General features: G+C 37.2%; 1 protein-coding gene and 1 long non-coding RNA gene across 6 annotated transcripts in view; one reads left to right on the top strand and one right to left on the bottom strand.

Moving 5' to 3' along the window:
* LOC137219166 (uncharacterized) overlaps positions 1–12,952 on the top strand; it is a 26,593-nt gene extending 13,641 nt beyond the window's left edge. The window contains exons 4-5 of the long non-coding RNA XR_010941002.1: positions 3,787–3,999; positions 11,475–12,952. This is a non-coding gene — a long non-coding RNA (uncharacterized lncRNA). The remainder of the gene's footprint in view (positions 1–3,786; positions 4,000–11,474) is intronic.
* Positions 1–13,086, bottom strand: part of MAGI3 (membrane associated guanylate kinase, WW and PDZ domain containing 3) — a 271,906-nt gene that overhangs the window by 15,286 nt on the left and 243,534 nt on the right. For all 5 annotated transcript variants that reach the window (XM_067727306.1, XM_067727307.1, XM_067727309.1 and 2 more), the window contains exons 15-16: positions 12,898–13,086; positions 7,612–7,797 (exon numbers count right to left, since the gene is read on the bottom strand). In XM_067727306.1, coding sequence (XP_067583407.1) covers positions 7,612–7,797; positions 12,898–13,086 — 375 coding nt within the window. The remainder of the gene's footprint in view (positions 1–7,611; positions 7,798–12,897) is intronic.

Raw genomic sequence — 13,086 nt, 5'->3', positions numbered from 1 at the left:
AAAAGATGACCTGAATAACTGAAGAGAGAGCCCATACTCTTAGGTGGGGTGACTTAATATTTAAAGGTATAAATTTTCCCGAAGTTAATATATATGTTCAATATATCCCAATAAAAATTGCAGCTGGATTTTTTAGAGTGGCTTAATAATTGGCTCTAAAATTTTACATGGAAAATTTCATGAATACCTAGTTGATTTGGTGGGGGCTTGGAGAAAGACGTGCCTTACAGACAGATACTAGAATATACCACAAAGTTACAGACTAAAAGAAAAAGTGTGTGTGTGTGTGAATATATATATATACACACACTCAAAAATTATATTTATATATATTAAAATTATATGTATATATACAATAGGTACTTATAGATAATAATAGATAAACTAGCAGAACAGAATAAAGGACTTGGAGATTCTCTTTTTTTTAACATCTTTATTGGAGTATAATTGCTTTACAATGGTGTGTTAGTTTCTGCTGTATAACAAAGTGAATCAGCTATATGTATACATATATCCCCATATCCCCTCCTTCTTGCGTCTCCCTCCCACTCTCCCTATCCCATCCCTCTAGGTGGTCACAAAACAGCGAGCTGATCTCCCTGTGCTATGTGGTGGCTTCTTCCCACTAGCTATCTATTTTATATTTGGTAGTGTATATATGTCAATGCCACTCTCTCACTTTGTCCCAGCTTACCCTTCCCTCTCCCTGTGTCCTCAAGTCCATTCTCTACGTCTGTGTCTTTATTCCTGTCCTATCCCTACATTCTTCAGAACTATCTTTTTTTTTTTTAGATTCCATATATATGTGTTAGCATATGGTATTTGTTTTTCTCTTTCTGACTTACTTCACTCTGTATGACAGGCCCTAGGTCCATCCACCTCACTACAAATAACTCAATTTTGTTTCTTTTTATGGCTGAGTAATATTCCATTGTATATATGTGCCACATCTTCTTTATCCATTCATCTGTTGATGGACATTTAGGTTGCTTCCATGTCCTGGCTATTGTAAACAGTGCTGCAATGAACGTTGTGGTATGGAGATTCATGTTTAAAGGGGAGGTTAATATACAGAAGAGATGGCTCCACAAATCAATGAGGAAAAGAAGTACTGTCTAATAGATGGTACTAGAAAAACTGGCTCACTGTAAGGATAAAAAATAAAACTGGATCCCACCTAAAACTATATATAAAGGTAGGCTCCAGATGGATTCAAGATCTAAATGCAAAATGCAAAATTAGAAATCCAATAGACGATAATATAAGAGAAAATTTCTGTGATATGGGGTGGGGAAAGATATCTTAAATAAAACTTCAAAAGCACAAGCCATAAGGTACTGAATAAAAATTGACTAATCTGGTGACATCTAAATTAAGACTCTCTGTATAACAAAGGGCACCACAGTCAAAGTTAACATACAGATGACAGGAAAAGGTATTTATGCTTTCTAAAACTAAATTGGACTAATGCCTATAATTTGCAAGGAATCTCTAAATATCAACAAGAAAAAGACAGCAATCCCACAAGAAAAATGAGTAAAGGATATGAAGAGGCAATTTACAAGAAAAAAACCAACCCCAAACAAGCATCCAAATAGATGCTCAAATTCATGCGTAATCAGAGAAATGCAAATTATATACCAATGAAGTAACACTTTCCTTGCTGTACACTAGCCAACTTGAAAGCTGGATAATGCTGAGTATTGGCGGGGATGTGAAGGTAAAGAATCCTCAGTGTTCTGTTGGTGGGAGTGTAGATGGCTGCAGCAATTACAGAGGACAATCTGATAGTACTTGGTCAAAGTAAGCAATTTCTTTTGATCAAGCAATTTCACTCCAATAAATTCTCACACTGTTTTATAAGGTACATATATGAAGGTATAGAGGATAGTTTGTGATAATGGGGAGTTGGAGATGGTGTGGCTGTCTAGGGGGGAGGAGACAGGTAATACGCAGTAAATATACAGTATGGAAAATGGTCAAGTAGTTAAAAGCAATCGATTGTGTTCACCCAGCAACTCAGATAAATCTTGAAGGCACTTGATGCTACGATACCAAAAGCACAAGCAACCAAAGAAAAGATAGATAAATTAGACAACAGCAACATTAAACTTTTGTGCATCAGAGGACAATATCAAAACAGTGAAAAGACAACCCGCAAAATGGGAGAAAAGACTTGCAAACCATATATCAGATAAGGATCTAAAATCAGAATATAAAGAAGCCTTATAATTCAACAATAAAAAAGACAACCCGATTAAAAGTGAGTAAAGGATTTGAATAGACATTTCTCCAAAGAAGATATGCAAGTGACCAACAGCACACGAAAAGCCGCTCAACATCATTAGTCACGAGGGAAATATAAATCAAAACCACGATGAGATACTATTGTATTTCACACTCACTAGAATGGCTTAAAACACACACATACATACACACACACACACACACAAAGGAAAATAAATGGTGACGATGTGGAGAAATTGGAAGCCTCATACATTACTGGTGGGAATATATAACAATGCAGCTGCCGTGGAAAACAGTTCGACAGTTCCTCAAAGAGTTAAACATGACATCATATGACTCAACAATTCCACACCTAGGTATACACCCAAGAAAAATGAAAACATACATCTGTATAAAAACTGTATGCCAATGTTCATAGCAGCATTATTCATAATAGAAAAAAAATAGAAACAACCCAAGTGTCTATCACATAATGATTAAATAAGCAAAATGTATATACACATAATGGGATATTATTCATTAGTCATAAAAAGGACATGCTACAACACAGATGAAACATGAAAACATTTTGCTAAGTGAAAGAAGCCAGACATAAAAGGTCAGATATAATTCCATTTACATGAAATATTTAGCAAATCCATAGAGAAAGAAAGTAGAGTAGTGGTTTCTTATAGGGGTGATAAAATGTTGTGGAATTGGTGGGGATGGTTGCACAACCTTATGAATATACTAAAAACCACTGGCTTGTATACTTTAAAACAATGAAATTTATAGCACATGAGTTATGTCTCAATTAAAAAGAAAAAAGAAGATACAACAACTAAGTGCCATGTAAGATCCTGAATTAGATTCTGTAACAATAAAGTGACATTAAAAAAAAGAAAGCATATGGTTCTGAGAAAAAAAACCAGCATAAAATCTATAACACAATACCAGTTATACAACTCAAAAAATAAAGGCAGACACACACAAAAACATGTATTTTAAAAGACATAAATAAAGGGAGGCATAAAATACACTGGCATAACTCCCAGTGGGAGTAGTGAGAGAAATGAGAGTGGAAAACGGAGACAAGTGAGAATAAACAGATAAATTAATGGAAAGCAAAACAAAACGAAAATGATGGCAACACTACCAGAACCATTCTAACATAGCCCTTGGTAGCCTTTGGGAACTTGTGTCCACTCTTAAAAATGAAATGAACAAGACCTGACACAACATTAGGAATCAATTTTTAAAAATCATACAATTTAAAGATTTCTTTCCAATAAGCAAGAACAAGCAGGCTGAGTCAGTTTATGCTCTAGACTTGAGAAGGAGCTGCCCTGGTGAAGAGGTGGCAGTGTCGTGGGAATGCCACACAGCAGGGAGAGTCCCGAGTCCTGAATGTGTTTGAGAGTTTTATACCACACACGACACTTGACTTGGGAACTTGGCAAAGTAAGAACAGATACTGAATCATATCTAGCAAAAGGGGGAAAAAAAGGTGAAGGAAACAAGTTTTCTTTTTCCAGGTAACTGTCTTTTATTGATTTACAGTGAATGGCTTATGGAGAGGCGGGGAGCAGTATCACATGGGATGGAATGCAGCTTTGAGGTATTGCTCTGAATGTGTGATTTCTGAAAACAGCTGTAGAGCTGTAAGTATTCCTTTGACTCTTTAGTGCAATTGACAGACTTCAGAGAAGCTTGGACGTCTTACAAACTCCATGAATGGGACAGAAGGGACACTTTCTAATTTACCTGAGAAAAGTAAGAGATTCTAAATGTTCCCACAGTTTAATAAAACTTAAGAGTATAGTAAAAATAAGGTGTAATCACTGAAATGTGATTTTACATGTCAAATGTGATTGTATTTTAAGAGGTTGCACCTACATATGAAATAACACTTTAAAGCATGGATCTGCTGGGGTGTTTCCCGCCACCCTTCCACTTTTCGTAAACACTGATTGGCATTATATAAGAAATCTTAAGATTGTCCAGAAGACAAGTCCAGAAGTATTTGGGCCAGAATGTCAAAGTTACTATTATTATTTTTTTTGCCGCGCCACGCAGCTTGTGGGATCTCATTTCCCAGACCAGGGATTGAACCCCAGCTCTCGGCAGTGAAAGCTTGGAGTTCTAACCACTGGACTGCCAGGGAATTCCAAAGTTAATTTTTAAATGGAAGAAAACCAACTGAGTAATTTTGGACAACCTCTCGAAAACACCATCAACAATAAAGGGTAATTTTGAAAAAAAAATTATACTAATATCATTCAGCAGTAGAAAGACCACTTCTTTCTCTGTCTCAAGACTACTCAAAGTGTGGTCTGTTAGTCAGCAATAAGATGCATACTGATACTGAGAGTAAAAATTTTTTAATTTTATAATGATTCGACAGAAAAATTTTCATTTAATTTTTATTGAATTTTACAAAAAACGCTGGTCTGTGATGAACTGGGAAAAAAACCACTGATGCTTCTATATATGGTTTAAGAAACACTGATGTATACTACTGCTAGTTCCACTACTTCTAGCAGCTTCTATCACTACTGCATGCCAAGCATGGTGATATAATTGCACTACATACATCATTCTCAGAACAACCCTGAAATGTCACAACCCTGTGGCACTGAGGCCTGCTTTTCTTTGTGGGTCACGGAACAGAATTTAAGGCTAAAAAGCAGGCCAAAGAGATCATGGTAAAGAAACTGAGATAAAGAAATCTCACCAAAATCATATTAAGTAACAATAAGCCTTCATTCAAAAAATTTGACTGAGCACTTACTATGTGGTTAACACTGTTTTAGGCCCTTGGGATTTAGCACCAAACATGACAAAATCTCTAACTTCATGAATCTTATGACTTTACATTCTAGTAGGGGAGACGACAATAAACAAATAAACTCATAGTTCAATAACCTCATGTAGAGATAAGTACAATGAAGAAAAGTAAAGCTGAAAAACAGAAAGAGACTCACAGACATAGAAAACAAACTTAGAGTTACCAAAGGGGAAGGGCGATAGGGGAGGGATGAATTAGGAGGTTGGGATTAACATATACACACTACTATATGTAAAATAGATAATCAACAAGGACCTATTGTATAGCACAGGGAACTATACTCAATATTTTGTAATAATCTATAAGGGAAAAGAATCTAAAAAAGAATATATATATATATATATATATATATATATACACGCACATAACTGAATCACTGTGCTGTACCTGTAAAACTAACACGATTTTGTAAATCAACTATACTTCAATAAACATTTTTTTAATTAATAATTAAATTTTTAAAAAAAGTAAAACTGAGTAAGGCAAGACTGGGTCAGGCAGGGGGAGGGTTATTTTAGATACCATGATTAGTTAGGGAAGGCACAGCAGCTAGGAGCACAGATTCTACAGCCTAGAGCCTGTATTCAAATACTTGTTCTGTCACCAGTTTTATGACCAGGGGCAAGTTCTCTAACTGCTTGGTGGCTCATTTCCTCGCCTGTAGAATGGGCCATTAATAGTGCCGTCCTAGGGTTAGTGTGAGGATTAAATGACTTAGCAGATGTAAAGTACTTAGGACAATAGCTGCCACATCGTAAGTGCTTCTTAAATATTATTATTTCCTTAGGCAGTGAGTGAGGGAGGCAGCCATGCAAAGACGTGGTAAGATAATGACAGCTATCACTAGATGAGCACCTTAGGGTACTTATGCAGATTATGTACATTTTCACCTTTAATTTTCACAGTGATCCTGAAATAGATATCATTATTCTCACCCTACAGATTAAAAACTGAAGGTTAGAAATGTTAAGTGGCTTGTTTAAGGTCAGACAACTAGCTAATAGGTGTCAGTGAACTCTTGTCAGTCAAAAGCTTACTTCTTCTATTAGGCTTATATTGCCTCCGCTAGGTATTGGCATAGAACTGAAAATCTCCTGACTCTTACTTTGCTCATTCGCTCATTCATCCATTTACTCATTCCTTCATTCAAAAAAATATTTACTGAGTGCCTAGCAAGTATCCTAGTCAATTGGTAACATTTTCTTTGTATTCAAAGAGCAGACCCTTTAATAGGGAGTTAGTGATGTAATAGTGCTCAGTGAATTGCAGAGATAAGGAGTGCTATGGGACTGGGGGAGGAAGCCCATGTGCACAGAGGCCAATGAGGACCAGTTCAAGAGAGGATCTGGAAAAAGAGACAGATCTTTGGAAAGATCTGAGAATTTGGAAAGAACTGGGAGGTAAATTTAAAAGGCAGGCTGGGAACAAAATCATAAAACACTTTCTGTGCAGAGAGCGGGGAAGCACTGGAGCTTGCACTGAAGAGGACTTTAGAAGGAAGAATCAGCAGAGTCTGGGACAGAGTCTGGGCAGAGTGCAGAACAGGCTAGAGAAGGGAAAAGAGCAGAGGCAGGGATGTCACAGTGTCTTAGAATGAGAAGGGGCCTCCGAGAGCAGCCAGACGAACTCGTGTCCACAAAGAAATCCCCCTACAGAATCTTGGACAGAGGGGAGATTTATGTAGAACCTTAGATACAAAGGTATGCGAGTGGTACAGGAGGAAGGGAAAAGAAAGGAATAATCAAAAATTAAAAGACCTGAAAACTGACTAGATTAGAGGATCATGGGGGGCACGGGGGACATGAACACACATTACGGTACAAGGAATTTTAACATGGAAGACTGACCCTTCGCAATTCTGTTGCTTTTGGCTTCTCATAAATTTTACAAGATCAGGAAAAATGAGATGAGCATTATTTAACGGTTACCTTGTAATTCATAAACAAAGACCATGAACCGGTGCTATTCAAAAATGGTTCCTAATTAGAAATTCTTAATGATCAAAGGCAGCCTTAAAGCAAGGCAAGACACTAAGTACGTTATATGCCCTATTTACTGGCCATTCCGATGCACTCCCCTTCCCCCATTTGTAAAGCAGCTACCAGAACGAAGCCCTGCCTGCGAGGCAAGGCACACTATGGCACGGGCCTGACATGAAAGGCTTGATATCAACAGTGACTTTCTTGGAACCCTTTAGAGGATTTTCTCTCACTCAGGCAGAGACTTAAGACATTATTTTAAGAAAATAAGATCTGAAAAGCATTACCAATGTCTTTTGCTCTGGGTGCTTGCTCCTCCAGCACATAAATAAATGGCCACCACTCACTAGCTGTATTATTTTCCTTGAGCTACTGACGACTTTATAATAAACTGTCTTTTAAATTCATTAAATGGAAAAGGTAAAAAATGAGACTCCCGAGCATATAAATGGTTCTATCACTGCAGTGGTTCTGGCAATGCTGGAGGAAGCCACTGCCTTCTACAGGCTCTGTGTCCCTCAGGTCAGTTTGGGGAAGGCAGGTCTACTGGTTCCTTACCTTCTTCAGCAATGACTGTTAGTGTGACGGTGACACCGGCATCTTTGATCAGCTGAACAATGTTATCATGGGACAGTTCAACAATGGACTGCCCATTCACTGCAGAGATATGATCTCCAACTTTCAGCTTCCCACAGCGATCAGCTGGACTTCCTTCTATGACTCGGCCAATTTTATGAGGAATAACTATGGGAAAAAAATCCCCAGGTTTTTCAATTATTTAACATATCTTGGAGTGTTGGATTTATCATCATCATCATCACCATCATGAAAAATTCAACATCATAACATCAAAGAAAATTCTTTAAAGATATATCAAAAAACCACCACCTGTGATCATCCTATCCAAATGCAACTACTTTCATATTATCTTCCACTCTTTCTCCACAGGCATAGATACTCTTTACACAGTTGCAATCATAGCAATATAAACCTTTCTGCTTCTTTCCACTTACCAGAAACCTTTTTCCAATTTTTATAATGTCATCCTAATGATCCAGTTTAAAGGCTACTGACCTCAGTGATACTTATGAGAATAGCTCATGTTTCTTGTTTGCTGTTGGCTGTTTAGGCTGCATCATGTTTTTGGCTATTTTAGAAATGGCACAATGAGATCATCTTTGGTTCTGTTGAAGGGGCATTTACTCCCACAGGAATCTTGTAAATAAATGCAGTTCAAAATCAAGTTTAGGACTCAGATTGGTCAGAAATCCAGTTACAGTGAAATGACTGATCATTAAAATGAATCATACTTATTTCTAGGGCAAAATTAATTCCTTTTATTTAATGCCTTTAGATTTTTTTAAAAATCAGAAAAGCGGAGTGGAATTAGAACATTAATGTTTAACATTAAGATTATTTGGCTTATGGATAAAATCATACCCTGAATGCACAAAGCTGAATCTAAGACGTTTGCAAAGACACTCTGTGCAGCTCTATTATATCTCTAGCATAATGCTAAAGGCTTTCTTAGAGTAACTACTACGACACTTCACTGTTATTAAGCCTTAAAATGAGTTCTCAGACATTCAGGAAATCTTGTCAAAATATCTTTCACCATTTAATAAGGGGCATTTGTATTGAGAAACAAATGTTCCTTCTATGTTCTCTAAGAATTTCTTTGCCTAGGTCAGTAAATTTATCAGGCACTTGAGCTCCTGCTGAATATGTAGCCTTATTGTTATGAATAAGGACAATTTAATATTTTTAAATGGCACTGTGATTATGTTTAATTTCCATAGTAAAATGGGCTCCTTACTAGTATTTCTGTATTATATCTAGGTGTATGTTAGGGCCTTTTTTTTTTTTTTTTTTTTTTTTTTTTTTGCGGTACGCGGGCCTCTCACTGCTGTGGCCCCTCCCGCTGCGGAGCACAGGCTCCGGACGCGCAGGCTCAGCGGCCATGGCTCACGGGCCCAGCCGCTCCGCGGCATGTGGGATCTTCCCGGACCGGGGCACGAACCTGCGTCCTCTGCATCGGCAGGTGGACTCTCAACCACTGCGCCACCAGGGAAGCCCTAGGGCCATTTTAATAGACCTTCATTTGGACTGGAAGTTATTCTCGGCCATGATTTACGTCCCCATGGACAGTGAATGCCATTCCTTGGCTCTTCTAGGATTACACATTGGGAGACTTTATCTTAAAAATGAGGAAGTCACTGTTGGAAGCAAGTGCCTTTTAGCTCTGAATTATATCAAGCACTTATTATGCCATTTTCGCTATAAACTAATTAGAAGAGTTCCAGAGCAGCATGGGCCATGTCCTGTGCCAGGCAGCATGAGCTGATTGCCCTGATAGTACGACAGGTGGCACATCAGAAACATAGGGAGAATCACACAGAGGCCCTGTGGTGACCTTCTAAATCAATATCTTAGTTACTCTCCTTCTTAGAAGAGAGTTACTTGTACACAGTGTTCATTCCAGATCCCCTGAGAAGAAAATCATTCAGCTCCCTGGAACACTGAAAGGGGTTTGTTCAGGCTTGGGAAAGCATCACACAACAGGAATCTCTGATGTCTCAGGGGTTCCTTTCTCATCCTGTGAGCAATGTGGTCAAAAGGAATTGGCAAATCTTGGTACGGAACTTCACAAAGGGTTAATCGCCGAGGTGAGAGAAGATAAAAGTAGTCAGATTGTTATTTTCTTGACATTTATAGCAGCACCACCAAAACAGCTAAAAATAGTAGACCAGGAGAAAGATAACTTCTGAACATTCTCTGAATAGACTGGGAAATTTTCAAAGTAACTGCATGGCTAAGGAAACGTCTAAGTCCTGCCTTGTTGTTGGTATATACAAACTCTATAGGCATCTGCCATAAAGCCAATTTATCCGTCTTCAATCATCTTGGCCTAAATCTGTCTCACAGACTGGCTAGTCCAGCTATCACTTCAGTGCTCTTAAAACATTTCTTTTCAGGAAAAGAAAGGACAGTAACTGGAAATGTCCCCTTCTCAAAGAAATCCTTTGCAACCAGAACTGAAAAGTATATAATAACCGAAACACTGAAACCTCTGAAGTACTGGCAATGCAAAAAGTAGCCAAGTCCTTTTCATCTTCAATAGAGGTCTTTTCTAAGTGCTTCATTCATGTAGGTCTGACACAAACTGGGTCCAGGGCAAGAAGGATGCTGGGCCTGGATCCCTGATCTTTGAAAAACCCAACAGTAGAGAATCTTAGAATTTTATAACTGGTATTAGAGGTGCTACTGGGAACTCGTCTTGTGACAAATGTCAGCAGTAAATATATTTCGGCAAAAGGGAAAAAAACCCCAACAATCTACACTGTGCAGAATACCAATCTATATCAAGACAAGATCCATAAAGAATGATCTATTCTGACAGACAGGTTTCTGTCCTTTTCACCTGTGCTAACTCTTTTCTAAACCAAACTTTCATTGTTATGCAGTTTGCAGCAACACTCATTTCCTGCCACCATTAGTTGCTGCCTCAATCCTACATTTTAATTGGGCTTTCTTTCCTATCTCATTACTCAAATATTGATAAACTTTTTAACGTTTCTTTAAAAAAAATAAGGTCAAGAGGCAGTGGCAATTTTATAAATAATGATGATAACAATGGTAGCAGAAACTACAATAAGCAACAGCAGCTAGCATTTATTGAAGGTCCAGGCAAAGGGCTTCACACGCAGTATCTCCTTTAATCCTCACAAACACACGAGACAGGAAGTGTTATCATCATCCTCGTTTCACAGTGGAAACTGGAGCTCTTGGAGGCTAAGTAATGTGCCCAAGATCAGACAGCTATTAAAAGACATAAGCAGGTCTAGAATCCAAGTTTGTCTGATTACAAAGCCCAGCACTTAATGACACTGTCTTATACAGAGATCTAGCATCTATGGTAAGTAAAACCATCAAAATAGTAAGAAGAAATTTAAACAAATACATATAAAAAGATTTTAAAAATTTAAATATAAACAAATAAATATACACAAATAAAATATTTAATATATAATGTATTGAAGTATAATAATATAAATTTTAAACAAACAAGTATAAAAATATGTTAAACATATTTAAGTAACATAATTTATTTTACTGAATTCCTCTAATTTATTTTACTGAATTCCTCTATATCTCCTAGTTTTATGGTGAACACTAGACTGTCACCTAATTTTTGTGGTGCTAGAAAAGGAGTATCCTCAATATGAAAAGTGGTTAGCATCTATCATGTTGAGTAATAATCTTTCACTATTTTTGTTAATCTGAATGCCTGGGATTATTGCATGGTATTAGAATGAGAATATGATTATCTAAAATGGAAATCAGTATTTTGAAAAACAAATAAACAATGATACAAAATAAACTCCACCTAAATGCTGCTTCCTTTTATTTTTCTGACACAGGCCACATGATCATCCTCAAAGCATCAGTGACAGTTCCAGTTCCAAGCGTTACCATAGCAACGGCTTTTGGAAAATGGAAACTAGTATCAGTGAGCAGTGACCTGATACTATAGTAATAACTCATCCATGTCACGGAATCTTCTTCCTCTACACAACTGCATTAATTCCAGCAAGATTTTTGCAAATTGGTTTGGCTCACAACACTTTACTGAAAGTGTTTTCTTTTTTTTACTAAGGTTTTAGTGACCATCTAGTCTAAAAGGATCTCACTACCCAAGATATAATCAAATCCACTGGCAAAGGCAAGAATGCATTTTCATGTGGTCAAAGATTTTTATCACTTGACTTGGAAAAATAAAGCTACCAGACAAGCATAATACATAAATATTAATTTGCTGGTTCTCATCTCATATTCATTTGGATTTTACAATTATATTTAAAGATGATTATTTCTTAGAAACATAAAGACATGACAAATATTTAATTTGCTGAATCATAACAGCCCTGAACATACTAGAGGTAATTCCTCCTTTGTTGAGGGAATTAATACACATACTCATCCTTCTCAGACAACATTCTGTTAAGCTGGGTTCAGGATATTTAATTTTTCAAGGTTCTGACAAAATTTTTACCTTTCAATGAAGCATATAAAGTAAGAATGCCTCTTATCATTCAAGAAGGTCACTTTATAGCTGGAATATGGCAATCATTATTAAATAACATGAAAGGACTATTTAAGACATATTTGGGTCAAGATTTTTCTGGTAATCTGTTTTACTTCTTCTCCACTGTTTCTAGCATTTAATTCATTTCTGCATACACGATTTCCCCTAATTTGAAAAAAAACCCTGTGCCCCCATAATTTTAAAAATTCAGCATTGTCCTTTCACTAAAGCAATTAGGTCACATCCCTGACATACTGCCACAATATAATCTTGATGTAAACCAAGCTACGAATAAGACTTATTTCATGGAATCTGAGATAGATAGATAAACCCGAAGCCTGGAAGGTTTGATTCAGATTACCTAATTTTTTTTTTATAATATAGTCAATTTCCTTTTTTTTTTTTTTAACTTTTTAATTTTTTTCTTGATGTGGACCATTTTTAAAGTCTTCATTGAATTTTTTGTGTTTTATGTTTTGACTTTTTAGCTGTGAGGCATGTGGGATCTTAGCTCCCTGACCAGGGATTGAACCCACAGCCCCTGCATTAGAAGGTGAAATCTTAACCACTGGACCACCAGGGAAGTCCCCAGATTACCTAATTTTGAAAATAAAGAAAATATTCAGCATTTTAAAAAAAGATAACTCTCTGAGGCAATTTATATCAATACATGATTCCTAACTAGTTTCAGAAACCCCAGCAGGCAACTCAGAAAACTGGAATTGTAGGGAGGGATAACAGGACACAGGAGCCCTTACCTCCTGGAGGTGGCTTGCTTTTGGAAGTGAGAATGACAAAGCCAAATCCTTCATTTTCTTTTCGTTGCAAGACAACATCATAGGCCTCCTGGGGAGCAGGCCTGGCTGGGACCTCTGCTCGGTTCAGGCGGGGAGAGCCATTCTGTGTTGAAAGGAAGGCTTGAGAGCTGTCATCCTCAGGTTGTTTCT

The sequence above is a fragment of the Pseudorca crassidens genome, chromosome 2 (genome assembly GCF_039906515.1).
Source record: "Pseudorca crassidens isolate mPseCra1 chromosome 2, mPseCra1.hap1, whole genome shotgun sequence".
NCBI classification, from domain to species: Eukaryota; Metazoa; Chordata; class Mammalia; order Artiodactyla; family Delphinidae; genus Pseudorca; species Pseudorca crassidens.
The sequence above is the reverse complement of the archived record's forward strand: the minus strand, read 5'-3'. Positions and strand labels throughout refer to the sequence as shown.